The sequence below is a fragment of the Maylandia zebra genome, linkage group LG20 (genome assembly GCF_041146795.1).
Source record: "Maylandia zebra isolate NMK-2024a linkage group LG20, Mzebra_GT3a, whole genome shotgun sequence".
Lineage (NCBI taxonomy): Eukaryota > Metazoa > Chordata > Actinopteri > Cichliformes > Cichlidae > Maylandia > Maylandia zebra.
Genome location: NC_135186.1, coordinates 37,495,922 through 37,511,909, shown reverse-complemented (window position 1 = coordinate 37,511,909; position 15,988 = coordinate 37,495,922). Strand labels below are relative to the sequence as shown.

At 41.9% G+C, this 15,988-nt stretch overlaps 1 protein-coding gene across 1 annotated transcript; it reads right to left on the bottom strand.

Annotated features, from left to right (window-relative positions):
• Positions 1 to 5,222: 5,222 nt before the first annotated feature.
• Positions 5,223 to 15,756, bottom strand: LOC112436631 (L-rhamnose-binding lectin CSL2-like). The gene is made up of 11 exons (XM_024806366.2): positions 15,668 to 15,756; positions 12,246 to 12,341; positions 11,713 to 11,806; positions 11,454 to 11,548; positions 11,314 to 11,358; positions 11,087 to 11,225; positions 10,897 to 10,994; positions 6,292 to 6,377; positions 6,034 to 6,168; positions 5,632 to 5,743; positions 5,223 to 5,459 (listed from the first exon to the last, which is right to left on the bottom strand). The coding sequence occupies exons 3-11, from the start codon at positions 11,796 to 11,798 to the stop codon at positions 5,392 to 5,394; spliced, it is 864 nt and encodes a 287-aa protein (XP_024662134.2). The 5' UTR covers positions 11,799 to 11,806; positions 12,246 to 12,341; positions 15,668 to 15,756; the 3' UTR covers positions 5,223 to 5,391.
• Between the last annotated feature and the right edge of the window lie 232 nt (positions 15,757 to 15,988).

Sequence of the window (15,988 nt, the reverse complement as noted above, 5' to 3'; positions counted from 1 at the left end):
AACACACAGCATGAGGGACGATGCGACATGGAGCAGAGGGAGACTCTGACATAAATACACAGCAGGTAATGAGGAAGTTGAAGCACACAAGGAACACAGCTGAGGACAATTACACTTGACAGCACGGGGAGGACACACAACTGCAGGAAGTGCAGTGAGACAGCCTGGAGAGAGAGAGGGAGAACATGAAGGGAAGAGGAAATCATGGAACACAAGGAGTGGGAGCAAAGCACAGTAACTCACATCACTATATAGACAGCCACACAGTGGGAGACACAGAAGGCAACAACACTGTACAGAACAACCTAGGAAACCTGGAGTCCTCAACATAATGCAAAATATGACAGAAAACACAGGGAACTTAAACGACCCAGGACCATGACAGTTACCCTTTGTAGGCTTCAATGATAAAACAATATTGGTCATTGTAAAAGTACAATTTCAAAAAACAAAAAACAAAAGATCAGTAAATAAAATGAGGCCACTTGGCTTCAGTTCTCTGACAGAAACAAAGCAGGATAGTCAGCAAACTGTGAACAAGATGTGTGCAACACCACAAAGTGTTGTGTTCTTTTTTTGATCATTTTATTTTAGATTATCAAAATATAAAACAAAAACAAACAGGCTCAGATGCATTACAGGAAAAACAATTCATTCAAATAAACATTGTCACGGCCCAGCGGCACCAGGGAACAGAGATGGACACAGGTGCAGAAACCAACCCGGAAGCGAGACGATAAGGGAACAAAGGATTTATTTCCGCCCACAGGCAAACACAAGCAAAAAAACAAAACGACGCCACCGCACTAGTGGCGCGTAGGATAATCTAAGATAACGGAGGGTGACCTAGACACCTCTAGGAGACGGCTGAACAGCAGAGGCAGCGGGGAGGTGGAAACAGGACTAGGTAGGGGCCGGGGCACTGGAATAAGAGGAGATCACGGTCAGTGGGATCCAGCAGACAATCAACGATCCTCCACAGTTGATTTGAGTTGCCTTACTGGGTTTCAGGTGGAGGGGACAGGTGGGGCGGAAGGCCCGGAAGTGGTTGAGACGTGGGGAGGCAGGCAAGTGAGTGGTGGGCCGGCAGGCCACGTCGTATCAGCAGCAAGCGGCCCAGGTCCAGGAAGGCGGGAGTGAGGGAGACAAGACCTCCACTCCAGGTGCTACCTCTGAGAACAAGAAGAACAAGTAAGTAAATCCACGGATTCTGGACAGAGTTATGATGCTCCACTTGACTAACATGGAGATAGCAGATACTCAGGCGATGAATGGTTGAGAGCGCAGGTCTGATATACTGCCGGAATAATTGCTCACAGGTGGTCAGCCAGGGAGGAGCAACCGAACTCCGCCTAAGGAGGAGGGGCCGCTGTTGGAGACCTGCAGGTACCCACCCAGACCCTGACAAACATGCACTTCACAAAACACCACAGGGTAGAAAACCAAATGCTGGAGTCGATGAGAGTTTACAAATCTGGCCTTCGCAAATTGTTCCAAGAAGAGGTTCCACACATTCAGAGGAGAATCCTTTGAGTCTTTGCTGAACTTTTCCATTTGTATTATGGACATCATATCTTTTACCCTTAACTGAAAGGAAGGAGGAGTGGGCGACTTCCATCCCCTCAGGATTAGCCTGTTGGCGGCAATCAAACCTAATTCTAACGGCCACTGCACTGTAACCGGGAGTAGCTCTGATGTCTGAGAACATCCAAAAATGACAAGTTCAGGTTCACGCTGTAGGGGCTTCATTTATCCCTCGGAAGACCAGTCAAATATCTTAGACCAACGTCTGTTAATGAGGGACAAGACCAAAAGGCATGGAACAACGTAGCTTCTGCCAATCTGCACCTGTCACACATTGGGAAGATAAAGGATAAATCTTGTGCAGTCTGACCTTAGAATAGTGTAACCGGTGGAGGGTTTTAAATTGAATTAACTGCTGTTTATAGAGCAAGAATGGATTTTAGACAGACACTTACTCCACATACATTCAGGCACCTTCCTCCCCAACTCTTTCTCCCAAGCCTGCCTAATCCCAGCAGTATACACCACCATAGAATCACCAAGAAAGTGTACAGTTTTTACATGGAATCAGATTGGCTCTTGAGTATTTCATAGAGGCCATGCTCTGACAGAAGAGTTGCAAGTCTTTAAACTGTGATTGGATGCAATGCCTGACCTGCAGATATCGATAAAAATGTGGATGCGCACTCCAAAAACTAAAACTGACATTTACTTAAAATGTTTGAGGCAACACTTTTACACTTAAAAATATTGAGTAGATTGGAAACCAGTCAAATCTGTTCAATATACTTAATCAATTGAATAACTAAAGCTTAAACATATTAAGCTGAAATAAATAACTGTAGTTTTACACAAACGTGAAAAAATTGAGTAAGTAACACTGACATGCTTGGTCATGTAACTGAAATATAGACGGTCAGGTAATCCAAAATGTTGTTCCATTTACTTAATATTGTAAACGGAACGCAATCAAAATTGTACTTAACATTATAAATGGCCTGTATTTATATAGCACTTTACTCGTCCCTAAGGACCCCAAAGCGCTTTACATATCCAGTCATCCACCCATTCACACACTGGTGATGCTACATTGTAGCCACAGCCACCCTGGGGCGCACTGACAGAGGCGAGGCTGCCGGACACTGGCGCCACCTCTGACCACCACCAGTAGGCAACCGAGACTGTCGGTGCCGGGGCTCGAACCGGCAACCTTCCGATTACAATACAAACTGCCAACTCTTGAGCCACTGGTAGTCTAAGTCTAAAAAAACAAACAAACTAGTATGTAGTTGTTGCGTATTTCATAATACATGTATGAAAAATGACCACATGTTAAACATTTTTCCAAATGAAAATGTAATTTTTATAAACATGGCAATAACTCAAAATAAACGAGCACTAAAAAGACAAGAGGGGAGCAAACCAGGAACCGCGACTAGAAAATGGCTGGAAACACAGAGGGTGTAAGACAACAACAGACAGAGGAAAACACAGGGCTTAAATACACCAGGGAGTAACGAGGCATTAGCATGATTAGCATGATGGAAGTATAAAGTTAACAGCAAGGCTGAGAAATATAAGAAGCAGTAAAACAGCATTTACCTGAAGTGATGAGTGAACAGGTTGCTGCCAGCACTGAAAGAGACAGAAAGAAAGCTCAGTGTCAGACTGTGTGTTTGATATCAAGTTGAATTCACCTCAAAACATGAAACAGAAATGAAAAGCAAACAGGAGAAAGCTGCTGCTTTCATTCACACCTGGATTCTTTGGAAACTCTTTCTAAACAGCAGATTTCAATGACACATTTATTCTCTTCATCTTTCCAACTTTTGTCAATAAACTTATTTGTGTTGACAGTTTGACTTCAACTCTTCAACCCCCCAGGGTGTGGGTGTGCATGACCAACATGACATTGATTATAAAACTCTGAGCATATATGAGAAGATATTTCTAAGCATAAATGACAATCCACTATATAAACCTGACATCAAGCTTCTTTCATCTGTGACAGCCAAAATAAAGCCCATCTTATCAAAGCAGCTTTTTGAGACTGTAATCCTGCCTTTGTTACATCTAGGCTGGATTACTGTAACGCACTTTACTGTGGGGTTAGTGATGCATCCATTAGATGTCTGCAGGTGGTGCAAACTGCTGCAGCGCGTCTTTTAACTGGAACAAAATAATCACATTACACCACTGGCTATGATGTTCACATCCTGGACAGGGAGGAACGCTGGTTTGAGGGCGGAGTCAAGGAGGCCATTTACGTGAAAAGGGAAAGACCATCTCTGAATGGAGGAGGGGCCTAAGGGTACATCTGTCACCATCTTACATGCTGTGATTGCAGCCATTCCTCAGCTCTCTGTGAATGGGACTCATGCTTATTGATCAGTGGTCATGAGAATTTGCATAATTAAGATTAAGGAACTGACCCCCCAGCCCATTGTTCCTCAGTGGGCTGGTTTCAGTCAGTAGATGCAGACGTGAGCGTGCATGTAAGACAGGCCTCTTCTCTTTCTGAGTTTAAAACTCTTCTTAAGACACATTTATTTGCTCTTGTAAGGGGCTGACTCAATAGGACTTTTTAACATGTTGTATTATTTTATTTAATCATTTCATTTGTTGTTGTTGTTTGTATATGTGCAGCACTTTGTGATCTCTGGTTTTGTGTTAAAGTGCTTTATAAGTAAAGCTGGTAAAGTTGCAAAAAAAAGATAAATATATAATTTTACACAAATACGATTAAGCTTATTCTTTTCTTCAGATTTAAACATAACTGCGTTATCAGCATCAGGTGATGAGATCCCAGGATCAGAAGTACTGATTGTCACGGTCCTGGGTCTTATGACCCAGTGTTTTGAGTTTTAGTTCATTTTGATGTTTATAGTATGTTTAAGCTCATTAGGTCTCCTATGTTCATTTGCTTATTAGTTACCCCTTGTGTTTCCAACCCATGTTAAGTCTCCCCTGCTCTTCATGTGTTTCATGTCTGCGTCTCATTATGTTTCCTATTTTATTTTGAAGAGATCTCGTGTTTTTATATTATGGTTTATGTTTTGAGTCCTTTGTTGTACTGTTTCTTGTTTCCCTAGGTCTGAGTTATGGTTATCATAGGCTTAGCTCTTTGGCTTTGTAATATGGCTTCCCTGTGTTCCATGTTATGTCTACTGTGACGTTTTTGTACCATGTTTCAGGTTCCTATGTTCTGTCTCCCCAGTTGCTGTTAAGTTTACATGTCTAGAGTTCAGTCAGTGTGTTTCCTGTTTTACTTTGAAGGTCCGTGTCTCATGTCAGTGTTTCTAGTTTTGCTTCCCTTGTCTCGTCCAGCCTGATTACTCCCAGCTGTGCTCTCCTTCTGTGTCTCGTTCCCTCGTTATCCCTTTGTGTATTTGAGCTCTGTGTTTCTCTTTGTCAGTGTTGTAGTCTCCCTCATGGCTGTGTTTCCTTGCGTTTCAGTTTAGTTTTCCATGCCATTCTGCAATAAAGCAGCTTTTTGAGTTTCATTTCGTTGTCGTGAGTTTTGCGTTTGGGTCTTTCTCCTGCCTGTACACAGCCGAAACATGACACTGATGGTATATTTATGTCACACCTATTTTTCCATCACAGCTGCAGGGAGACAGAAAGCATTTTGAGGTTTATTAAAATGATCAGATGATGATTTGAAGCATGAATGACTCACTTTCAGGTCAACATTTCAGTTCCTTTAAATTTTATTGAATTTATTTTCCTGTTTATTGTGATATGAAATCATATTTATCAACAGAATCCAGCAGTGATGTCATCGAGGCTTGACATCCTGCTGGAAGTGACATCAGCAGTGAGGCTGTGACATCATCATGTCAGACGTGTCAGGACACGAAGGAGCAGTTATGGACCTCTGACACAAACAAACCCTCTCTGTGAGTTACATCCTGAGTCGTTGACATAATCTCGTCCTGTAAAGAATCAAAACAAAGAAATAAAATCAGAGGTCTGTGCAGTAAATGTTTTCTTCTTCTCTAATGTAAAAAGAACAAACACAGTTCTTATAAAGACCTAAGATCACATGACTTCAGTCAATATAAAAACCAAACACATTTCATCAACAGGCCCACTTTCAGTTTGTACCATTAAAGTTTATCTCCATACAATCTTCTCCTCCTCCAGAGTTGTTTGGTTGTTCTTTGGCCCAGTTTGTGAAGTCAAACTGGGAACCATCACTCCACTTCCACACAGTTTCCTGGAAGAATAAAGTTCAGTTTGTTCTGATGTACTTTGATGCATCTATGCTGAGAGTGCAGACATGAGACCTCTTACACCACTCGAACACAACGAAGGTTCATTTTGTTTGTGCAGGTAAAAAATGAAAAGAAAAGTCAAGTCAACAGCAACATCTGTCTCCAGGAACAAAGTCCTGATTAATCAGTCTGTCACATGTTGACCTTTGAATCAAACTGATGAATATGAAGAGAAACATATGAAATATCAGAAACAGCTGCAGCTCATCCTCTTTATCTGTGAAACACTTACAGTCTCTCTGTCGTTGCCTCCAACCCAAGCTGTTGGATACGACCCTGCTGCTGTGTAAATGAGCTTTCTGATGAAGGTGTACTCAGCTGTGCTGTGGAATGAGGCCAGATTTCCACCGAGTGTCTGACAGGAACACTGAGGAGGAAGATGAGGTGCACAGAAGATGAAAAGTGTGAGAATGCATTTAAAATCAGTCAAAGACAGAAAGTCTTTATGTCATCAGTGATGCAGCGACAGCTGCTGTTATTTCTGATGTACCTCAGCATCAGTCCAGGTCTTCATGCTGCTTTTAAAGAGGAAACGGCGACCTCCAAACCAAGTCCAACCAGCAGGGCAGGAAGGAGCTGCAAAATAATTGTAAAGGTAGAAGGTCGATAATCAGATTAATAATTCCTCAAAAGACAAAGAAAATACCTAGCCGTGTTCCACTACTGAGTCTATTTGAATTTAAGCTGATGAGGTTCATTTGACATTATTCCTTCTGCGATACCTGGTTACAGACTCAGCACTCTATGCCTTCATAGCCACCTTGGATGACTTCCACTACATCACTTTGAATGCTATACTTCCAACTTTCACACAGTATGTCGTCTGTTTTACCAGCTGAGAGAGAACTTGTTATGAGGCAACAGGCAGATACGTTGTGAGCCCCACAGGACACTGAGTGTATCAGTGATTACATAACCATCTGCTCAGACTCCATTATCTCAGCTCGGACTATACATTGTTATTCGGATAACAAGCCGTGGGTGAAAGAACATCACAGCTCTCCTCAACGATAAAAAGAGGGCCACAGAGAGGAGGTGGAAAGGGTTTCGTTTTTATTGAAGGGCACGATCAGAGAGGCTATGGACAGTTGCAGGAGAAAGCTGGAGTGGGAACTCCAGCAGAACAACATGAGAAAGCTCTGGAGTGGCATGAAGATATGTCTTTGTAGGTTCTCAGTCACCCAGGTCACGGTAGTCTAAGGAGCTTGAAAAGTCCTGAAAAGCGTCACTGGACTCACGCCATTCAAAAGCAGAGCTGAGGGCCAACAGGTTGAATTTGTTCTTCTACAGATTTGACACTGCAGCTAACGCTCACCCCCCGACTGACTTAACTGTAGTCAGCCTACAGTCCAAAGCCACACCACTCTCTCTCCCTCTTTCTTCTCATTGCACCTGAGCCACTTTAAACCCATAACCACTTTGAATTGTTGAGTTGAATCTATAATCTTAAATGCTTTTGAATGCTTGTTATAATCTTAAGTGTGTATGTGCTGATTCTGTTGATTTTGAGTGCACCCTGTACAGAGTCAGAGTGACAGGAAACTGCAGGCTTGCAGAGCGTTTGCAGAACTGAAACCGAAAGCAGAATCTAAGCGCAGGTTATTCTGAGGAGCAGGTTAGACGAGGCTATGTGAATAACTAGGGTATTCAAATTGTCTTTTATACTTTTATGTTCTTTTACTAAGCTTTTAGTAGAGGTTCTTGATTAATACATTTATTCAACATAGTACATGTAGTTTCAGTTAGGTTATTATTATTATATTAGGTTATCGTGTTCCAGACGAGACAGAGATAATGTTCTTTTAAACCGTGTTAAAAGTTATTGTGGTTTTGATTTGACGTATGTCTGTGTCTGTCTGTGACGTATGAAGGGGCGTCATTAATTCAAACCCTGATGCTATAAAAATCTGTGTATGCTTTGATTAAGTCGGAGATCAATCCCTGTCTGTGTACAGACTGGTCTTCCCACGCGTGTATTCATTAAAATCAATTGTTTGACCAAAATCTTCTGGACCTGGTGGTTTGTACTCTCCTTCCTCAATATTTGAACCTTAACAGTACACATTAAATAAACTAGACTGGGTACTCTACAGTAAGGCCAGAGATATCTGTATTTTCTGCGTCTTTTAGCGTGTTTTGGACAGTGCTCAGGATTTTCTATCAGTCTGTTGTGGCCAGTCCTGTCCTCTATGCTCTTGCATGCTGGGACAACAGGTTGAGGTTCACAGATGCTAACAGACTAAATAAACTGATCTGCAAGGCCAGTAATGTTGTGGGGATGGAGCCGGACTCCCTTAAGGTGGTGTCTGAGACGTGGATGTTGTCCAAGAGAAGGACGATGTTGGACGACACCTCCCACCCACTCCACGACATGCTGGCCAGTTAAAGAGCCAGCACGGAAGCCCACACGCAGAATAGGTGAGAACAATACCAGGAACTCAGGGAAACCGACTGGATGATGAGGATGATTAGAAACCGGTAAGAACACAGCTGAACTAACTAATGAGAAACTGGGAAGTAGAAATGAACAAAGTACACACAGACAAAAGGCTAACACAATAAAACAGGAAACCAACATGAAAACTAAACACTGACAAAAGTCCAAACTGAAAACGCTGGGTCAGCGGCCCAGGAACCCTGACAGTGGCGCTGTAACATAGTAACTGGATGGCTCTGTTTTTTAATCAGCTTATAACAACACATTATAAATAAACTGTGACAACATTCCTCATAACACACCTGGTTATGAGGAATCCATAATCCAGTTATTTGAGCAGAACTTATTGAGATACGCCTGCACCAATCCATCGATGTGCGTCATTAAATGTAGAACATCCTGATGGTGTTACTTTACAGGGCGCACACAGCTGAAAACGTTAAACTGTGACTGTCACCAGTTAACATGGGCGTGTTTCTTAAATCAGCAGCAGGTGTTCAACAGCTGACGGAGTGAACATGTCACGTCCCCGTGTCTACCCAGCCGGCCCCGCAAGGCTACATGTGTATTGTTTCTCTCTCACTCTCTCCTCACCGCTCTGCCTGGGCGGAGCTCACTGTGGGCTCCCACCCTTGGCCCACACACCTGTTCGCAATTAAGCTGCCATTATCTTCCCACCATTTAAGGCCGGGACGCTGTGCTTCTGGTCACTGGACGATTGTGCGAGACACGTTAGTGATTCTCTCAGCTCCGTGAATTTGTGCTTGTTTTTCAGACTGTGAGTAATTTTCCTCTCCTGTGTGACAGTTGTGTGACTTCCCCACTATATGGACGTGTGAGTTTCCCCTTGGACCCACGGATCCCCAGATTGTCCCCTTTCACCAGGCACGTGCAGAGGGGGGGCGGGAGGGGCTTGAGCACCCCCCCTTTCCTGATGGGTGCCCAAAGTGCCCTTTTGTTTGTAATGTTTGTGTGCGTGCGGAGTCCTGTCTGTGCCCCTCAACAATAATGTTTAACTATTAATCCCATTTTTACTAAATAAAAGGATCTGGCTTGCATCAGACCTGGGCGGTCCAGAGCTGTAGGAGAAACTACAAATTAACTCAGAGAGGCAGACTGATGCAGCAAAACCATGAAGTATGGTGAACAGCGTACACTGTACTCTATAGCACCCAGGAGTATTAGCTTATTACGTACACGTTGGTCAGTTGTCTTGTGGCAACTGACGAATTGAAACAAATGAGCGTAACAATGCGACAAACATTACCTGTCCTCTTATTAACTGCACAAGTAGTGCTGGTCATAGCTACTGGCTGACTGGGTAAGGCTGTCATGGGTCTGTAGCGCTGTCACCGTTTTAGGGAACATATTTAGTTTTAAACACGGGCGTTTTTAGCTCATATATAGCCCAAAGGAATCAAAGCACCCCAAAGATGTCTTACTTTTTTTGACAATATTTGCTGTTTGTGTGACACACTACTAAAAATAGAAAAACCATACAGTACTTGGTTGAGACGTAATATTCTAAAGACAAACGTATAGATCCCCCCCCCCAAAAGAAATGGTTTGTTCCAGCTCGCCTCTCCCCTGCTCTGCTCTAGCGCCCTTTCTGCCAGAGAGATGGTGGCTGAGACGCAGCAGAGCGGAGGTGTGAGCGCCTGGCTTAACCTTCAGTTACTCTTTATATAGTTAGATAGGAGTCAGACCATGTTTCAGTAAAGCATTACACCAGGTAACCTGCAGTGTTGAAAACGTGTTTTCCGACGATGTTTGCTACCCTACAATCAGAGCTGGACTGGCCATCCGGTATGCCCGATGGGGATTTTTCGTTTTTATGGGCCGATGGGTGGTTTTTTTTGTTTGTTTTTTTGTTGTAACAGTATAAACAATGAAAGCTGGTGGATTGGCAGATTTGTAAAAATAACTCAGTTGTTTGGTGGTGGCTGTGGCAGAGCTTCCACCAGGTGGATGAGGGAAGGGGAGGCAGGAGGAGGAGAGACCCGAGGAGGCCGCCGGTCTGAGTGTCAGGTGAACTGAACTTCAGGTAAGAAGTTATGACCTGCAGTGTATCTGGGTCAGATATAAACCAAGTTTAGGTGGAGTTTATTTTAGCTGTGCTGACTTTTTACAGTCAGTTACAATAACTCGTACTGTGTACTAGCTAGCATGACGGGGTTTCTATACAGCTGGGTGGGTGCTATGATGTTACTGATAGTGAACTTTATTTTGTTCATAAGGTTAGTTAGTAGAGTTGCCAATCGTCTCGCATTCAGAGGAAATATTACGAAAGTACGAAGTACGAATAAAAGTACCTTTTGTTCATTCAAATGACTTTGTAAACACTTTTTGAATTCTGTTTTTAAATGTCAGCTGATTTTAATTTTAAATGTCACTTTGACTGGTTTTATTTTTATTTTATCATTATTTTATAATATTTGTATTTATTTGATGATAAAATCACGAGGTGTTCACTCAGGATCTAAAACAAACTGACGAAATCTTCGTGACTGATGATTTTTCTGTTGATTCTTTTCAGCACAGAAAGGTTCATCTTTTAAAAATGATGAAGAATTTTCATTTTCATTCACTTCAAAAACAAGTCTGAATGTACCGACCCTAAAAGATTTTCTTTAGAAGTTTATTATTTGAGTTACTTACCCTTACAAGTGTAAAACACCTCCAGGTACTTATAAATGCCATAACACGGGTCTTCTGAGATATTTGCATCAACAGTACAGTTGTTTGTCCCATTGCACCTGTGAACGCAGGTCAAAGGTGAATCAGCAAAAATTCACTGCATCATCTGAGAGAAGATGGAGAGCTGAAGAATCAGAGTCAGCATCTGTACCTGGTAGTTACATAGTTCGTGCTTCCTGACCAGGAGCAGTTAACATTGTAGAGATTTTCGATAGTATATTTGCCAGGGCACGTGGTCGTGTCACGGCGACCATAATTCGCCCAGGAGACGACTATAACCTGTCCTTCATCTGAGGAAGAGTTCATAGAGTCAAACTGTAACCATGGTGATATTTTTACTGCAGGAAACGTACAAAGACATAGAAGCTGTGTTCTCACCACACTGAAGGTTTGCCTGAGATGCTTCACATGTTACATTGCGGCCTGAAACAGACACAGATCCCATAGAAACTGTAATCATTCATGTACAGATTGGGTTCATCAGTCATTTCTAATCACAGGTTTAACAGAGTCGTTACGTGGGAAGCAGTCGTAGGTGGTCTCCAGGTATTTGCAGACTCCAGGATCATAAGTAATGTTTGACTTTATGTCACACTCGGTTTTTCCATCACAGCTGCAGGGAGACAGAAACAGCTGGTTTTCAGCTCAAAGATATGAAACAAGTTACTTTCAGGTAATCATTTACTTCCTGTTAGTTTGAGTAAAGCTGTTCAACAGGTTTTAGTTTGTTTCTTCTTTTGAATCAAAGGCTCACTTCTACCATCCCACAGTGCTCACCTGTTCCTCACGTTGTTCACAGCGTCACCGTGAGAGCAGGTTACTTCACCTCCACATCTGTACTCAGCTGACCTCACAATGATCATTCCACCCACTGTTATACAGACACAGTATGAGAGAAAAGGAACAACTCAACACAACATGCAATAATCCAGGTTTCAGGCTTCAGTTTCAGACTCAGATGCTGCAGATCCATAAATAATGAGGATTGTACCTCTGTACACCACCACAGTGGATATTACATTAACTCTGATCAAGGAGGAAACTTTAAGTCAGTGTTTTTGTTTCTAATCTACATCAAATGTTTCTGAACTTTTATACACAGTCCAACATCCTCAGAGCTTTTTTAAAGAATAAATGCACTGTTGGTTTGTTGATCAGGAAAATACAATTTAAACTGAAAATAAGCAGCTGTGCATAAAAAGGCTGTAAACTATAAACAGTTCATCCAATACTTGTTAAGTTTGTTGAATTTAGCCTGAGAGTCTGAATTTGATCTGCAGTGAATTCTTGGACACTATTTTCCATCTTACCACAGCTCAGGCGATGAACACTGAGGCCGTTAGAGGTGACCACTCTCCCTGTGGATATGGGGGTCACAGGAGGAGGAACTTGAGCTCTGATAAAGCCTGAAATAAAAATAAATGTATAATAATGTAATAATGTAAATGTATAATGTAAAATAAATGCTAGGTTTAAGCCCGGGTCATCTTTTCAGAAGCCCGGGGTCTTTTGGAGTGTAATTTGTTTCATAGTTAGAGGCCTGACTGACAACTGTATAAAACAAAAACCACACACAATATTCGAAGCACATAGCGCACAGTCGTAAATTCCCCCTAATTTTGGTATCAATCAATCAATCAATCAATCAATCAATCAATCAATCAATCAATCAATCAATCAATCAATCAAGGCTTTATTCGCCACGTGCAGGTTGCCCTTGTTAAGGTTCAAATATTGAGGAAGGAGAGTACAAACAACCATGGTCCAACAAGAGCTTGGTCAGACAATTGATTTTAATGAAATACACGCGTGGGAAGACCAGCTCCGTTCGCAGACAGGGCTGATCTCCGACTTAATCAAAGCATAAACAGATATTTCATACCATCAGGGCTTGTATCTCATGCGTCATCAGATACAATATATGCATACGTCAATTCAAAACCACAATGACTTTTAACACAGTTTGAAAAGGAACATTGTCTCTATCTTCATGGCAGCTGTTTCCTGTCAACCTGCATTTAGACTCTGCTTTCGGTTTCAGTTCTGCAATAGGCACACTCTGCAAACCTGCAACTTCCTGTCAGCCTGCCACTTAGTCTGTCTGAAAGACACACACTGTTTAAACCTCTGAATGCAATATCAATACTGTAGATTATATTATTAGTGCAATGGTAATGATGATGATTATTAACAATAGCAGTAAAATAATTTCCCTGATCTCCACACTTCCCCTTTTGACCCTCTTTTGCTAAAAAGAGGGTCACTACACTTTACTTGTTCCATTTCTTTGACACCCATCCTCTGGCTCAGCAAATCAGACAACAACCTCATGTCATCTAAGTGGTCCAATAATAAAATGCCAGCTCCCACTCGAGAACACTCCATGCGTAAGATTAGGTTTTTCTGGGTCCCTCTCTTGTGGTCCATCAGGCCTCAGGCCTCCATCATCCTCACCCCCCTGTGGTCGCCGAGATCTTCTGCAAAGGAAACAAAACACCTTTTCCTGCACCTCCCTAACTTATCATGTTTGGGACTCTTTAATCAAAAACATGATCCTAATTATGTCCTTGACTCATTGACTTGTATTTATATAAATTCTTCAACGTTACTCATCATTTTAAAACTCTTAAAGCGCTGCTTTCACGTCCCTGCATACGTTTCCTGTCGTCTTATCTGATCATCAACATCCTGTACACAAAACTGTCGCTGCTGCAAGTTCCTCCACTCTGATCTAAAGTCACCTTTCACAAGAAAATCATTATAAGAGCCTATTCTAATAAAAGATCCAAAAGAAAACAACCACTTTAATCAATTAAGTTTAAACATATAAGCAGTGAAATTTGAGCAGCTACCAAAGCAAATCATTGGTACTGTACAAATAATGTAAATATGACGGTGTATCACAAAAGATTGATATCAAGAGGTTTCATGAATTCATTAATAGCTGAGATTAAAGGAATGTTTGGAGCTCTGTTTGTCATCCTGGCTACAGACTCAAGTTTAGGGATGGGTATCGTTTAGGTTTTATCCGATACCAGTGCCAAACCGGTACTTTTGAAACGGTGCCGGTGCTTAAAGAATGGAGAACACAAACTTTGTCCTAAACCTCTCATGTTCAGCTGTTTCCCACTTTTTCTTTGGTCATTTTTAGGGCTGGGCCATATTATACCGTTCATGGTAATACCGGTATAATGTTAGGCAACGATAGGAAAATGAAATATCGCGATAGAATATGAGTAAAACACGCATGCGCAGTGCCTTTGTTTTCATACGCACATGGCCGATTGTTGAGTGAAACAGATGAACCAGAATTGGTTTGTAAAAATGGTGCAACTTCAGTGATGTGGAACTGGTTTGGTGTTTGTCTGTCAGATACACGACAAAGCACATTTTTTTGCAGAACATGCAAGCGGCCGTCGGACTAAGATGCCCTTAAATCTGGGAGTAATCTGGGTCCTAAACTCCGTATACTTCAGGTCAAACGAAAACTGCAGCATCACTGAGAGTTAAAAACTGTCTAAATTCTTTCATCTTTAATAAAAACGATCAGCGTTGCTGCTTTACCAGGTGTAACTATGAAGTTTAACTTCCAGGCATCCATGAAAACAAAATGTATTACATTTAACGGAGTTAGAAGCTAGCAGGAAGCTAGCGGAAGTTAGCTCGCTAGTTTCGCTAGTTACCTAAGCATGATATAGCATGTTCTGACTGAGAGATTTCTGAAAAAAATCAAACGTACAGCTCTGCTATCACTTCCAACATAAATGAAGACAGGAAACTAAACAGCAGTGACGTTTGTAGGGTTACTGAAGTTGGGCTAGCTGGTATATAATCATGTGCTACGTGATCGCTAGCGACACAGCTATGTTAGCATAACATAAACAGTGAAGCTGAAGGACGAACACTAACACTTTTCCACTTATAAAAGTTAACGTTAAGGTTCCTCATGGTTAGAGACAAATGCAATCGCATGGCAGGATGCTGTAAAAGGACCAATCTTCAGTCAGGAGAACAACTGAGATAATCCATCCACAATACGAGGTTAGTCATTAATATACTGCAGCAACATGGGAATAGAGCAGCTGCCAGAGAATTCAACATTAATGAATCAATGGTACAGAAGTGGAGGAAGCAAGAAGAATGAGTTTAATAAAGTTTGATTTATCTGACTGCTAATGTGCCTTATAATCCCGTGCACCTTATGGTCCGAAAAATACGTACTGCACACTGCAGTTTAATGTTGCAAAGCACCTCTTTTTAACTTCAGTGGATATTATACATGGTTATGCTCAGGATATGTCAGCCCATTTCTACTGGAAATGCCTTTTGGTTAAACTTTCAGCAAGGAATTTGCATTTGCACTGTTGCATTTTTATAAAGCTTTAATGTACATAAAAACCAGCTTCTTGTTTAAGTGAAAATAAATGATAGGTTGTCTTTTTGCGCTAGTAATGTTGTGGAGTTGTATTTTGTCACGCATCAATTATATCGTCAGTTATATCGTTATTGCAAATTTTCAAATATATATCGTGATAAATATTTTTGGCCATATCGCCCTGCTCTAGTCATTTTAGCCTTTTTGGCCAGGGTGAAGGGAGTATCTGCCATCAAACAAGAGGACAGCCGCATGTAGCTATGATGATGTTTGCTAGTTCACCTTACATGCATTAATGTAATAACGTGGTTAGCCTACTCAACGTAAATTACACACGAACAACATGAAGCTACTCACGCAGAGAAGAACGGCTGCTGCTGCATCATCATCCTCATCATTTCTGCTACACTGGCAGGGCTAGGGGCCAGGACTCTCCTCTTCATGTTTTTGGGGGATGTTCTAACTCCAGGTCCAATAACAGGCACCACACCCGCAGTAGATGTGCTCGGTGTGAGGTCTCGCAGCAAGCTACCAAATACGGTTCATTTCTTGGCTTTTAACAAAACGCTATGCGTCGCCAGGTGTTTCATCGGATTTGAGGAGTTACCTCCTTTGACAGTATCACAGTATCAGCTTAAAGCACTTGTTGCTGCTGAGTTTGCATCTTTTGTTGTGAAG

Bases quoted from the DNA above. Each gene is read 5' to 3' on its own strand.
- LOC112436631 (XM_024806366.2), bottom strand. From the start codon at position 11,798: ATGATCATTGTGAGGTCAGCTGAGTACAGATGTGGAGGTGAAGTAACC. The intron at 11,359-11,453 runs GTAACGACTCTG...TGTCTGTTTCAG, and splicing joins CACCTACGACTGCTTCCCAC to GCCGCAATGTAACATGTGAA. The intron at 5,460-5,631 runs GTACAAACTGAA...GATTCTTTACAG, and splicing joins TATGGAGATAAACTTTAATG to GACGAGATTATGTCAACGAC.